The sequence below is a fragment of the Notolepis coatsorum genome, assembly GCF_963971535.1.
Source record: "Notolepis coatsorum genome assembly, chromosome: 20".
NCBI lineage: Eukaryota > Metazoa > Chordata > Actinopteri > Aulopiformes > Paralepididae > Notolepis > Notolepis coatsorum.
This window is the reverse complement of record NC_140184.1, coordinates 62440248-62453811: the sequence shown is the minus strand read 5'-3', so window position 1 is coordinate 62453811 and position 13564 is coordinate 62440248. Positions and strand designations below refer to the sequence as shown.

Below are 13564 nucleotides of genomic sequence, written 5' to 3'. Positions count from 1 at the left end.
TCTTCCTACCAAGAGTCTTGTTGAAAGGTTCCCAGTAGTGGTACCCCCCCCACAAGCCAGAGACCCCCTCCCACCCAAGTGTCTGCAAAATCTCTCTCTCCTCTCTACCTTGTGTCTTTGCCCCTTCCCATTGGCTCTCTGCCGGCTTATCCTTGGGGAATGAATAGCGCTTTGTGGACCCGTCCCTCAGAGGCTAGTTGGAGAGAAACTTTACCCCCGGCCAACAGCAGCTCACCTGTTTGCCATGGCCCGGAGCTCCTCTCTCTGGGGGCAGAGGGGGCTGTCGGCCAGTGAAAGACTCAGCTCAGGGCCCACACAAAGGGGGTGTGAAGAGACAATGGCAGGGCCCAGGGCCTCTGGACCACGGAATGGCGGGCGGGCGGCTCGCAGCAGAGGACAGCAGGGCAGGACACGGAGAGAAAGAAGAGACGCACACACACACACAAGATGAGTCATTCATTGCAGATAACGGTGTCTCTCTCAGCGCCTGTCTGCTGGTGGACTTTACCCAGACAAGTTTAGATCGATACAGATCAGCAGCACATTGGACTATCATCAGCACACAGACCAGACTTTATTTCCCAAGCAACTGATACTATAAACATTTAAATCAATGCCTGTCCAGTTTTGACATCTTCCAGTATTCCAATACCAATACAATCGTCCAGTGTTTTGGTATGTACAGAGATGGTATTTTAGACCTTCCAGTGTTTCACTTATACAGAGATGGTGTTTTAGACCTTCCAGTGTTCCACTTATACAGAGATAACTGAGGCCCACCAGTGCACTTATTAAAAGAAATGCTTAGAGGGCAGGACACTTGGCATACTATAGGTTTTCAATACAACAAACTAACATGGCACACCATGGAGCCACTACCCATGCAGATTGAGTGAATTGAACCAAGCCTCTCTGGGTCTCCATGCTGAGAGGTAGAGCAGCAAGCCTCTCTGGGTCTCCATGCTGAGAGGTAGAGCAGCAAGCCTCTCTGGGTCTCCATGCTGAGAGGTAGAGCAGCAAGCCTCTCTGGGTCTCCATGCTGAGAGGTAGAGCAGCAAGCCTCTCTGGGTCTCCATGCTGAGAGGTAGAACAACAAGCCTCTCTGGGTCTCCATGCTGAGAGGTAGAGCAGCAAGCCTCTCTGGGTCTCCATGCTGAGAGGTAGAGCAGCAAGCCTCTCTGGGTCTCCATGCTGAGAGGTAGAGCAGCAAGCCTCTCTGGGTCTCCATGCTGAGAGGTAGAGCAGCAAGCCTCTCTGATTTAGCACTATGGTCTACTGTAAGGGAAATGCCATCACAGGCTTTCATACTAATACTGGAGGCCGACTCGTCGTAAATTGATTGGTGTTCTAGAAGGGCAGATATGAATGGAAATGACTGCATACATTGCAGGGACAAAAGAGGTTCATTCTCAAATAACTGACATGGGTCGAGAGCAGGAAATTGAAACTTTCCTCCCGTTTGGCAATTAAACTATCGCCCAACTGGCAAATTCATCTCGTGCAGCAACAAGATTTAGTTTAAGCGAAAATTGGGCATCCCCATTCTGCCCTTTAGTGGAACCCCGGTCACTGACCCTGTACCTCTTGTCTTCCGGCTGGCACCAGGCACGTCCAACGAGGTGGCCCAGTTCCTGTCTAAAGAGAACCAGGTGATCATTCGCATGCGGGGGCTGCCTTTCACCGCCACGGCCCAGGACGTGATGGCCTTCCTAGGCCCCGAAAGCCCAGCGACGGACGGCACCGAGGGCCTGCTCTTCGTCAAGTACCCCGACGGACGCCCCACCGGCGACGCCTTCGTGCTCTTCTCCTGCGAGGAGTATGCCCAGAACGCCCTGAAGAAGCACAAGCAGATCCTGGGAAAGCGCTACATCGAGCTGTTCCGCAGCACCGCAGCTGAGGTACAGCAGGTAAAGGCATGCAGATATACAGGCTCTATTAGAGCTCAGGTACAGCAGGTAAAGGCATGCAGATATACAGGCTCTATTAGAGCTCAGGTACAGCAGGTAAAGGCATGCAGACATACAGGCTCTATTAGAGCTCAGGTACAGCAGGTAAAGGCATGCAGATATACAGGCTCTATTAGAGCTCGGGTAGCAGGTAAATGCATGCAGATATACAGGCTCTATTAGAGCTCAGGTACAGCAGGTAAAGGCATGCAGACATACAGGCTCTATTAGAGCTCAGGTACAGCAGGTAAAGGCATGCAGATATACAGGCTCTATTAGAGCTCAGGTACAGCAGGTAAAGGCATGCAGACATACAGGCTCTATTAGAGCTCAGGTACAGCAGGTAAAGGCATGCAGACATACAGGCTCTAGCAGCTGTAGAAAGCTCTTGTGTCATGCTTTCAGGTGTAAACATTTTTGGAACAGATTTCTCAGAATTCTATCTTGGAATTCTAAGGTCTAACCTAGTTTGCTAGTTAAGGATTAGGCATGCTTTCTAACAAAGTAGGGATAGATATGGTAGTTTATAGTAAAACATTTTAGTGATTGAATGGAAAATAAAATGTTTGCTACTTTAGCTAAAAGGCAGCTGTCGATCAAGCGTGATCTAATCACACCCATAAGGAGCCAATCACGGTGCGATATTTGTCAGGGTTTTAACATTGTTGGAAACATTTGGCATAATGTGAGTACACAACTCAACAAAATATATAACATAGGTCTAGTCGTTACATATTTCACCTTTAAAATCCTACTTTATCGCTGTCCTCAATCTGCACAGTAGCTTATCAACAGTGGAAGCAGACTCCCCTCCCCCACATACATTTAGAAATCCACACTTGTTTTTGTGAAAGACGTCTCATCTTCAGTCGATTGAACAATAGAGGAAAAACCACTGTCAACAGCTTCCTCTGAATGAAGCATTGCCCAACGACTGAGTCATCTCCTGGCAACGTGGTAAAGTGAACAGACACTGGTATTTTATAACTTGTTGCCATTTTTCTTTCTGATAACATAATTGGTTGACTTTGTGCCTCGCTAGTAGGAAATGTTCTGTGACGTTACAACTATCCATCAATACATTGCAAGAGCATCCTGTTGATCAACTAGAAAAGTCTAGAAAAATCTTTCTAGTAAGAAAAGACATTTTGGTAGTCTGACCTACAGGATGTTGCAAGTGGGTATAATTCTTCCATTGGTCCACTCGAGTTTAATGCCAGCTTAAATGACTGATTGATGAATGATTGGTTGAAGAAATCCAAACAACCCTGAATTTAATTTTTTAAAGTCCTGAATGCTAATAATTTCTGCCAGGCCTTTGTTCTGAACTGGTACAGCATGGGCGTTACATTTCTCTTCTCCTGTATCGCCAGGTGCTGAACCGCTACATGTCCACCCCTCTGATCTCCACCCTGCCTCTGCCCATGGTCTCCATGCCTGTTCTGGCTACGCCCCCCTTCCTGGCCACAGCCAGCACACGGGACTGTGTGCGCCTCCGTGGCCTTCCATACACTGCCGCCATCGAAGACATCCTGGAGTTCATGGGAGAGCACACCATCGACATCAAGCCCCATGGAGTCCACATGGTTCTCAACCAGCAGGTAGAAAACATGGAACTTAATAACCTCAATCAAAACGTAAACATAAAGGGTAGACTTGCCCCACTACTGAAAATCAATGTATGGTATTGGAGGAATCTTATTATTTATTTTTTTTAATTGGTTGAGCTCTTGATACCAGCCGTGATACCAGCCTATCTCTACATGTATATGTTGGCCAGTACAGCGATTTTCATAGAAAATGCTCTCTCTCAGGGCGGCTGGGTGGCGCAGCGGACTAAGCGCTCGTCACCAACGCGAGAGACACCGGTATTGAATCCGGCTGTCAGCGTTGCCTCTGGCTTGGCCGGCCGTCATACTGGCTCAATTGGCAGTCAGCGGGAGGGAAGCCGGTGGGTGGGTCCGGGTCGTTGTAAACAGCGACTCCTACAGTTCGGTCGGGGCGCCTGCACAGCGAGGGAAGGATCTGGAGGGAGGTAGTGTGATCCTTACACACGTTACACTCCCCCAGTGAGAGTCCGCGCTGCCAGGTGAAAAGAAGTGGTGGGCTGGGTACACATGTGTCGGAGGAAGCATGTGATAGTCTCCGCCCTCCCAGACCGACGGTAGGGGGTAGAGTGCGCAACGACCAGGAAGGGGATTGGGAATTGGCATAACGACTAACACTGGGAGGGGAGAAAAACGGAAAAAGAAGGGGGGAAAAGATGATAAAAAAAAAATTCTCTCGGCAGGGCCGGCCCTCCGGTGATGCCTTCATCCAGATGAAGTCCTCAGACCGGGCCTTCATGGTGGCCCAGAAGTGCCATAAGAAGATGATGAAGGACCGCTACGTGGAGGTGTTCCAGTGCTCCACAGAGGAGATGAGCTTCGTCCTGATGGGAGGAACCCTCAACCGCAGTGGCCTCTCCCCTCCGCCCTGCAAGCTGCCCTGTAAGTCCACTCCCCGGGGCAACGTGCTACTGTAGAACCTTGAGGAATGAAAAAGTCAGAGCTCAAAGGGCTGTAAAACTGTGGATGGTGGTGTAGATGGTAGTCCTCATCGTGGATCACAAGTTGAAAGTGTAATTTACTTAAAAGTGAACGTTAAGTTGATGCCATCAGTCTGTGCTATAGCTAAATCGCATGGTCCGGATGGCACAATGGATATGTCTAAATCGGATGTTAGGGTGGCACAATGGATATGCTCGATCACTTCCCAGATAAGCTGGACATGCTTCTAAGCTCCTTACCGGAAGATGGTACCCCTCTCCTTCTATTGGGTGACTTCAACCTGTCTGACTCATCTCAGTCGGTCACAGTAGTCTCCCTCCTACAATCCTTTGACCTGACTCCCACTGCCATGCCTCCCACCCACAAAGCAGGGAACTCCTTGGATCTCATATTGTCCCGTAACTCCAGCATCATTAACACCACGGTAACTCCCCTACATGTATCTGACCATTCCTTCATATCCTTCTCACTAACACTCATGCTTAACCGAAAGGTCTTCACCCCAACTCAAACCGTCTCACTCAGACGCAACCTGCCCTCCCTATCCCCCTCCACCCTCTCCTCTGACATACTATCCGCTCTACCTTTGCGTGACTCCTTCTCTGCTCTCCCCACTGAGATGGCACCCTCCTCTCAGCCCTTGCAACCTCCTTCGACAAGCTTTGTCCCCTTGTTGAGAAACCTGCCCACCGTTCCCCACCCAGTCCATGGCTGACAGATGCAGTGAGAGAACAAAGACAGGTCCTGAGAGCGGCTGAGGAAGTATAGAAAGTCACGCCTCACTGCTGACATCAACACATATCACAACCTCTTGTTAACATTCTCCAAAACCATTACTAATGCCAAAGCTTCTTTCACCATTGGATCGAGGCCTCTGCCAAGAATCTTTGCAAACTGCATGCTACCATGTCCTCCCCCCCCCCACCCCCTCCTCCCTCATCTTTCTCTGCTGAAGACTTTGTGATCTTCTTTGAAGAAAAAGTCGAGAACATCCGCAGCTCCTTCTCCTAACCCCTACCCATTCCAAATACTGAATCGAGAACCTCATCCTTCACTCTGTCATCTTTCTCTCCCATTACAGAAGCCGAGACCCTGACACTGGTAATGTCGAACCGTCCGACTACATGCCAGCTGGACCAGCTACCCTCCCCACTCCTCCAGACCATAGCACCAGACATCCTCCCATTCCTAACTGCAACCATCAACTCCTCACTCAACTCTGGGGTGGTCCCCACCTCCCTAAAACAAGCCAGTCACGCCGCTCATAAAAAACCCAACCCTGAACCCCACCGTCATAGGCAACTATCGTCCTGTCTCTCTTCTCTCCTTTCCTAGAACGTGCTGTATCCAACCAACTTACTGCTTACTCTTACAGAATGACCTCCTAGACCCTAATCAGTCAGGCTTCAGGACTGGCCACTCCACAGAAACGGCCCTCATTGCGTTCACAGAGGCACTTCACTTAGCAAAAGCGAAAGGCCTCCTCTGTCCTGGTTCTCCTAGATCTATCTGCAGCCTTCGACACAGTCAACCATCAGATCCTCCTCGCGGCCCTCGCAGGAATGAGAGTGGCTGACTCTGCGCTGACATGGCTGACATCATACCTCAATGACCGCTCCTACCAAGTGTCATGGAGAGGGACCCTGTCGGCCACCCGCCCCCTGCGGACGGGTGTCCCCCAGGGCTCGGTCCTAGGACGCCTTCTCTTCTCCCTCTACACAATCACTGGGTAACATTATCACGTCTCATGGCTTCTCGTGTCATTGTTATGTCGACGATACTTCCTCTGCTTCCCTCCCTCAGATATCCACGTCTCTGAGCGGATCTCAGCCTGTCTGTCTGACATCTCTGCCTGGATTACCAACCACCTCAAACTGAACCTAAGCAAAACAGAATTGCTCCACCTACTGGCCAAATCCTCCCCCCTGACCGACCTTTCCGTCACAGTCGAGAATGCAGCTGTGACCGCGTCCCCGACCGCCAAGAACCTTGGTGTTGTCCTCGACGACCAGTTGAACTTCTCTGCTCACATCGCAGCGACAACCAAAACCTGCAGATTCCTCCTGAGCAACGTCAGAAGGATCCGCCCCTTCCTGACAAAAGAAGCCACCCAACTCCTCGTCATCTCCCGCCTCGACTGCTGCAACGCACTGCTTGCTGGCTTTCCGGCCACTGCCACCAAGCCTCTTCAACTCATTCAGAATGCAGCAGCCCGCCTGATCTCAAACCTACCGAAGTCGGCCCATGTCACCCCACTTCTTGGGGACCTGCACTGGCTCCCCATTGCTGCACAAATCCGCTTCAAGGCCCTCGACCTGGCATACCGTGCAGCAAAGGGAACCGCTCCCGCCTACCTCTGGTCAATGGTCTCTAACTACACACCCTCAAGACCCCTACGCTCTGCATCTTCTGGCCGCCTCAGACCTACTCCTATCCAAGCTCCGGGAGGGTCATCAAAGACAAGTCGCCTATTCTCAGTCCTTGCCCCACAATGGTGGAATGAACTACTCACCCCAGTTAGGACAGCCGAAACCGTCTAATCTTTTGCCGTCGACTAAAGACGCACTTCTTCAACCATTATCTGAAATTTAAATAAAATAAAAATGTAACCCTAACTAACCTTACTGTCATGCACTTATTAACTAACTAACTAAATAAACTAACCTACACTGTAGCACACAACACCTTGATGAACATTGTTACTCAGCTGATAGAGTTGTACCCTTCCTGATGACTTATCGTACGGAACTTGTAAGTCGCTTTGGATAAAAGCGTCAGCTAAATGTAAATGGCTAAATTGGATGGCACAATGGCTATAGCTAAATCAGTCTGTCGGCAGCATTTATGAGCCTTGGGAATGTTTGCATTTATGTGTTGGAGGTGCACTATTGGGTGCACCATTGCGTATGTCAACTTCATCTATGAAGATTTAGGACATTCCCCATCCACTTGCATATAAGTGGATGGGGATATAATCATTGGCAACTGACTTTGTTGGGAGTTAACTTCCTAAGCCCAGCCCTCTTTATGAGAATACTAGTAAACGGAGGAAACTCATTATGATATCGCAAGCAATATTGCGTCCTCACCCAGTTTTCTCAAGTTGGAGATCCCCCCCGCACCCCAGTATCTTGTACTGAATGGATCTGGTTCTACTGCGTGTACTTTGCTCTGCCTGCGTTCCTATCTCTCTGTGGTGGTGATTAGATTTGAGCTTATCAGCCACTAGCCAGCGCTTTCCACCTCCACCATTCCTTCTTTTAAATGGCAATTCATCCCTATCCCCTCACATGGGACCCGTTTTCCCTGTAAATAGTTGTTTAAAAGAGGCGGGTTTTCACCCTGTATCTTTGACCTAATAATCTCTCTTGTTGGAGTCGGGAGTCATGTAGGTTGTTTGGGTTGCGTGGTAGCTTACTGTCAACTTATCTAACTGGGCTACTTTCAGCCCCCCCCCACACAAGGTCAGCAGTGTTGTGCGTCACTGTGTGGTGTGGAAGGTTACTGCCGCTAGCTGTTTGTATGTAAATATATATATATATACATCCCTTTTATACGGTTTGTGTGTGTACTACTTAACTCTGGAAGGGCAACTGCCCAAGAACAGCTTGTATGTTTTCTCTAAAATGGCCTCTATTTTCTTTGCCCATCAGAATCTTTATGGCTGTCGAGCGATTTCTAATGACATCATGCTTTGTGATTAATTAATCTAAATGAATCGCATATATATCTCACCACTGACTGTCTTAACACACAGTTTAGCCTGACATGTCAACCTATGGAACGTACGCAAGGACTTTCCATTGGCTTTGAAAGCAGCACATTGAGAAATAAACAAATTACTTGCTAGCGAGAGTGGTTGCCAATGAAGTAAATTTTACTTACCATGGTGGTGTCTTGTGTCTCATGCCGCAATGAATTCCTGACGCTGTGATTACATTAAAGTACAGGGGAAACTATTTCTCAATTAATTTGTGTTACCAAGGCAACGGGCTGTCGGTGTGCTATCAGACATGACGTTTATATGAAAGTTTAGAATAGCTGGGATGTGCGAGCATTGCCCCGTTAGTACAGAGAGGGACACAATCATCTTTTCCTCTACTTCAATGTAATTACAGCGACAGGAATTCATTGGCGCACAATTATTCTGCATACGTTTAATTCTTTTTTTATAATGAATGGATCAAAATGAGCAAGTTATTTTGACAACCCTAGTTATTTTCATTCATGTTTTTAAATTAAGCACTTGTAGTTCATAGCTCTTGTTATATTATTGTACCATTGTCGATGTAGTAACTAAAGCTTGAATTGTGTTATTCCAGATAGGAATATGTTCTCTACCATGCTCTGTTAAATCTGCTCCTCTCTGGAGGTTTGTCTGGAGTCGAGTCTCATCAGACTCTTGTCTTGTGAGTCTCCCTTACCCGGTCTCCTTCTCTGGGATTAGCTAGTGGAACTGAATAGGGACTTTGCCATTTTTAGCTATTGCAAGACATATGATATATTTCGCAATCACTATAACTGGAATGAGTAAAATTAGTTCTTTCAAAGGTAATTTCAATACAGTGTACTGTTTACAAAGGATTTAAGACCTTCCAGCTGAGGGAGCTGGTGGATGAACTAGTATTCTTTATGAGATCAACATTTACATATCACTGTGGTGCCAGGACGGATGATGGCCTGCTTCATTTCAATGCCTCTCCAGGAGCCTGAAGAGGAGTGTGTCAGGCGGCTGGAAGATGCAGAGTGTAGGTATCTTGAAGGTGTGTAGTTGGAGACCATTGGCCTGAGGTAGGAGGGAGCCGTTCCCTTTTGTTGCACGGAATACCAGGTCAAGAACCTTAAAGCAGATTTGTGCGGCAATGGGAAGATCTGGTAGGCCGCTGCATTCTGTAATGAGTTGAACGCCCTGGTGGTGCGAGCCGGTAGACCAGCTAGCAGGGCATTGCAGTAGTTGAGGCATGATATGATTGTTGATGAGGAATCAGCCGGCAAGTAAATTCGTTTTGTTTTGCTCACGTTTAGTTTAAGGCTGAGACCACTTAACGATTTATCGATAACTGTGTGATATCGATAAGTGGTGTCACATATCTATATATTTATGTAAAAAAGAAAAAATACTTTATACTATACTAAAATACTAGGTCTTGTGTCATGTTTTAGTTAAAACATCCCCATTTCATGTAAATTCAGTTGAATTGCAAGTGCAACTCTACTGTGCATTCAATATGCAGTGCACTCCATCACATCCAGAGACCACAGACTATAATATAATAATAAAAAAAGAAGAAAAAAAAGGATCACTGTGGTCGTTTTGAATGGGGAAATCTGTAACACTAAAGATTCTTCCAAATGGCATATAGTCTCAGCCTTAGTTTAGTTTTAGGTGGATGGTCGTCATCCATGTGGAAATGTTGGACAGGCAGGTCGAGATCCGTACAGAGAATTTGGTATCCTAGGGAGAAAAGGAGATGAGTGTAATCGGCATAGCAGTGGTATGAGAAGGCATGAGAAGTGATCATGTTACCCAAATATTTTGTGTAAAGAGAGAAGAGGAGGGGTCCACTCGTCTGTAGGGTGCCTATCCATGACGCGTCTATAATTTTACCAACTGATTTCCAGTTCTGCGATCTGATTGGCCACTGACATTTCTGGTGCGATCTGATTGGCCACTGACGTTTCTGGTCATGTGACATGTGCGCCCAATCGCGTGACGCGCCCATTTCCGCCTCGAACAGCAGCAAACTACCTAACGCCTAGTTTATCACTGGTTAAGCTCTTTCGAAGTTGGTTAAGGTTAGAGTTTGGAATCAGGGCTGGTGTTCTATCGCCCTGCTCTAAGACAAACTCTAACCTTAACCAACTTCGAAAGAGTGCCTAAGCTTAACCGGTGAAAGAAAGAGGCGTCACACGATTGGCGCGACCAGAAACGTCAGTGGCCAATCGGAGCGCAGAAGGCGAACGCGGAACTGGAAATCCGTTGGTAAAAGTATTCAGGCATCATGACACTTGATAGGAGCAGTTGTCAAGGTAGGATGACAGCCATGCCTACAAGTACAAGGTAGCTCTCCCCAAAGCGACTTACAAGTTCTGTACGACAAGTCATCAGGAAGGGCACAACTCTATCAGCTGAGTAACAATGTTCATCAAAGTGTTGAGTGCTACAGTGTAGGTTAGTTTATTAGGACAAGTGCATGACAGTAAGGTTAGTTAGGGTTAGATTAAAAAAAAAAATATTAAAAAAATAAAATTTCTGATAATGGTTGAAGTGCTTCTTTAGTCGACGGCGAAAGATTGGACGGGTTTTGGCTGTCCTAACTGGGGTGGGTAGTTCATTCCACCATTGTGGGGCAAGGACTGAGAATAGGCGACTTCTCTTTGATGACCCTCCCGGAGCTCGGATAGGAGTAGGTCTGAGGCGGCCAGAAGATGCAGAGCGTAGGGGTCTTGAGGGTGTGTAGTTAGAGACCATTGACCAGAGGTAGGCAGGAGCGGTTCCCTTTGCCGCACGGTATGCCAGGTTGAGGGCCTTGAAACGGATTCGTGCAGCAATGGGGAGCCAGTGCAGGTCCCCAAGAAGTGGGGTGACATGGGCCAACTTCGGTAGGTTTGAGATCAGGCGAGCCCCTGCGTTCTCAACGAGTTGAAGAGGCTTGGTGGCAGTGGCCTGGAGGCCAGCAAGCAGTGCGTTGCAGTAGTCGAGGCGGGAGATGACTGCTGATTGGATGAGGAGTTGGGTGGCTTCTTTTGTCAGGAAGGGGCGGATCCTTCTGACGTTGCTCAGGAGGAATCTGAAGGTTCTGGTTGTCCCTGCGATGCTGTCGCTGCGATGTGAGCAGAGAAGTTCAACACTATTGTTCCACCCTCATCGGTAACCAGAAAAACCACCCCAGGACACTATTCTCCACAATCAACCGGCTACTCCGTCCCCTCGATCCCCCCCGCCTCTGCTCCGGGTTCCAGGTTTTCTTCCAGGACAAAGTGAACACCATCTACCAGCAGCTTGTGGTGCCCTCCTCCTCCCCTTCACTCGCACTTCCTCCTGGGTGTCTCCCCCCTCCCCAATGCAGCCTCTTCTCCTCAACAACAATAAAACTGAGCTCATGGTTGTGGCACCCAAAGCCCTGCTCTGGAAGGTTTGAGATCTCACCCTGGACATTGACGGCTGCTCCACCTGCCCTTCCCCAAAGGTCTGCAACCTGGGCGTCATCCTCAACTCCACCCTTTCCTACCAAGCCCACATCAGTTCTGTCACCAAATCCGCCTTCCATCACCTCAGAATCATCTCCAGACTCCCGACCATCACTCTCCTACTCCACAGCAGAGACTCTCATACATGCCTTCGTCACCTCCCGCCTGGACTACTGTAACGGGGTCCTGTCCGGGGTTTCAAGCAAAACGCTGGACAGGCTCCAGTACATTCAAAACTCAGTTGACAGGTTTCTCACCCGCACCAAACCCTGACATGACATCACCCTCATCCTATCGCCTACAAAACCCTCATCACTTACAAGTCCCTCCATGCTCTGGCACCTCAGTACCTCACTGACCTCCTCCACCCCCTCACTCAGTCACGGTCCCTGCGATCCTCAGATACTGGTCAGCTCTCCATTCCCCGAACCAGACTGCAGACCTTTGGGGACAGAGCTTTCAGTGTGGCAGCTCCCACCCTCTGGAACTCTCTCCCTGTAGAATTCCGCAACGCCCAAACTCTGGACTGCTTCAAAAAATTGCACAAAACTCACCTCTTTAAAGGAACATGCCCACTTTTGGGGAAATTTGCCATCTACCCTGGAGTTAGACAAGCAGATACATACCCTTTTCTTCTCTGTGCATGCATTAGGCTTGGGGAACAGCCGCACCATTAGCCTAGCTTAGCGTCATTCACTGGAAGTAGGTATGCCAGTGTAGCCTAGTTCCCAACAGTCACGAAATACACTCTAAATACAACTCTAAAAACGTTCCTGTAAACATGTTGTGACCTGTGTATTTACCACATGGAGAAATAAAAATAAATAATTAAGACATTTTCGTTTTCTAAGCCGATGTATACTCTGAAAATTTGTCCCTTGTCCTCCAGGTCGGTCTCTTCTGCTCTGTATGACTTGTCTCTTGTCCCTTGTCCTCCAGGTCGGTCTCTTCTGCTCTGTATGACTTGTCTCTTGTCCCTTGTCCTCCAGGTCGGTCTCTTCTGCTCTGTATGACTTGTCTCTTGTCCCTTGTCCTCCAGGTCGGTCTCTTCTGCTCTGTATGACTTGTCTCTTGTCCCTTGTCCTCCAGGTCGGTCTCTTCTGCTCTGTATGACTTGTCTCTTGTCCCTTGTCCTCCAGGTCGGTCTCTTCTGCTCTGTATGACTTGTCTCTTGTCCCTTGTCCTCCAGGTCGGTCTCTTCTGCTCTGTATGACTTGTCTCTTGTCCCTTGTCCTACAGGTCTGTCTCCTCCAACGGCCTATGCTGCCTTCCCGTCCCCAGCTGCCATGTTGTCTGAGGCAGCCCTCTACCAGCCCCCCCTTCTGGCCACGCCCAGGTCCCAACATCCCTCTGCGCACAGCCCCGCCCCTGCCCTGGCTTACTACCCTCCTCAACCACAGCTCTATATGAATATGAACATGAACTACACCGCATACTATCCCAGGTCAGTATGGAAACTTCATAGTATATCAAGCTACTAAGCACACTGCTACAGTTAGGTTAGTATGCAATCTATATAGGTAGTCGAGCGTATTTGGGTACAATGCTTCAGTCAAATGATTTATTTAAATTGCAATTTTTTTTGGCAATATTATGTGCATCAAAAACCTTACATTTAAATGAATTCTAATAAATTCAATATAACTTGTAATTGGTAAAAGTGTAATTGGTACATAAATGTGATGGGACTTGGTTAAAGGGGACATGCTATTCCTTTCACTATTTGGGCAACTTTACACAATTCCTGTGAGTCTATGGAACACATCTGTAAAGTTATTTTCAAAGAAATTCATTGTTTTGTATTTCTAATCAAGTACTCTAAAGCAGCATTTTTCCACTTCAAGTTTTCAAGCTGTTTTGGGCTGGGCTCCGCCCATA

At 48.1% G+C, this 13564-nt stretch overlaps 1 protein-coding gene across 4 annotated transcripts in view; it reads left to right on the top strand.

Moving 5' to 3' along the window:
- esrp2 (epithelial splicing regulatory protein 2) overlaps positions 1-13564 on the top strand; it is a 62242-nt gene that overhangs the window by 34897 nt on the left and 13781 nt on the right. For 3 of the 4 annotated variants that reach the window (XM_084337798.1, XM_084337796.1, XM_084337795.1), the window contains 4 exons: positions 1606-1907; positions 3320-3547; positions 4237-4435; positions 12926-13130. In XM_084337798.1, the coding sequence (XP_084193924.1) occupies positions 1606-1907; positions 3320-3547; positions 4237-4435; positions 12926-13130 (934 nt within the window). The remainder of the gene's footprint in view (positions 1-1605; positions 1908-3319; positions 3548-4236; positions 4436-12925; positions 13131-13564) is intronic. The other variant, XM_084337797.1, reaches the window with a different exon arrangement.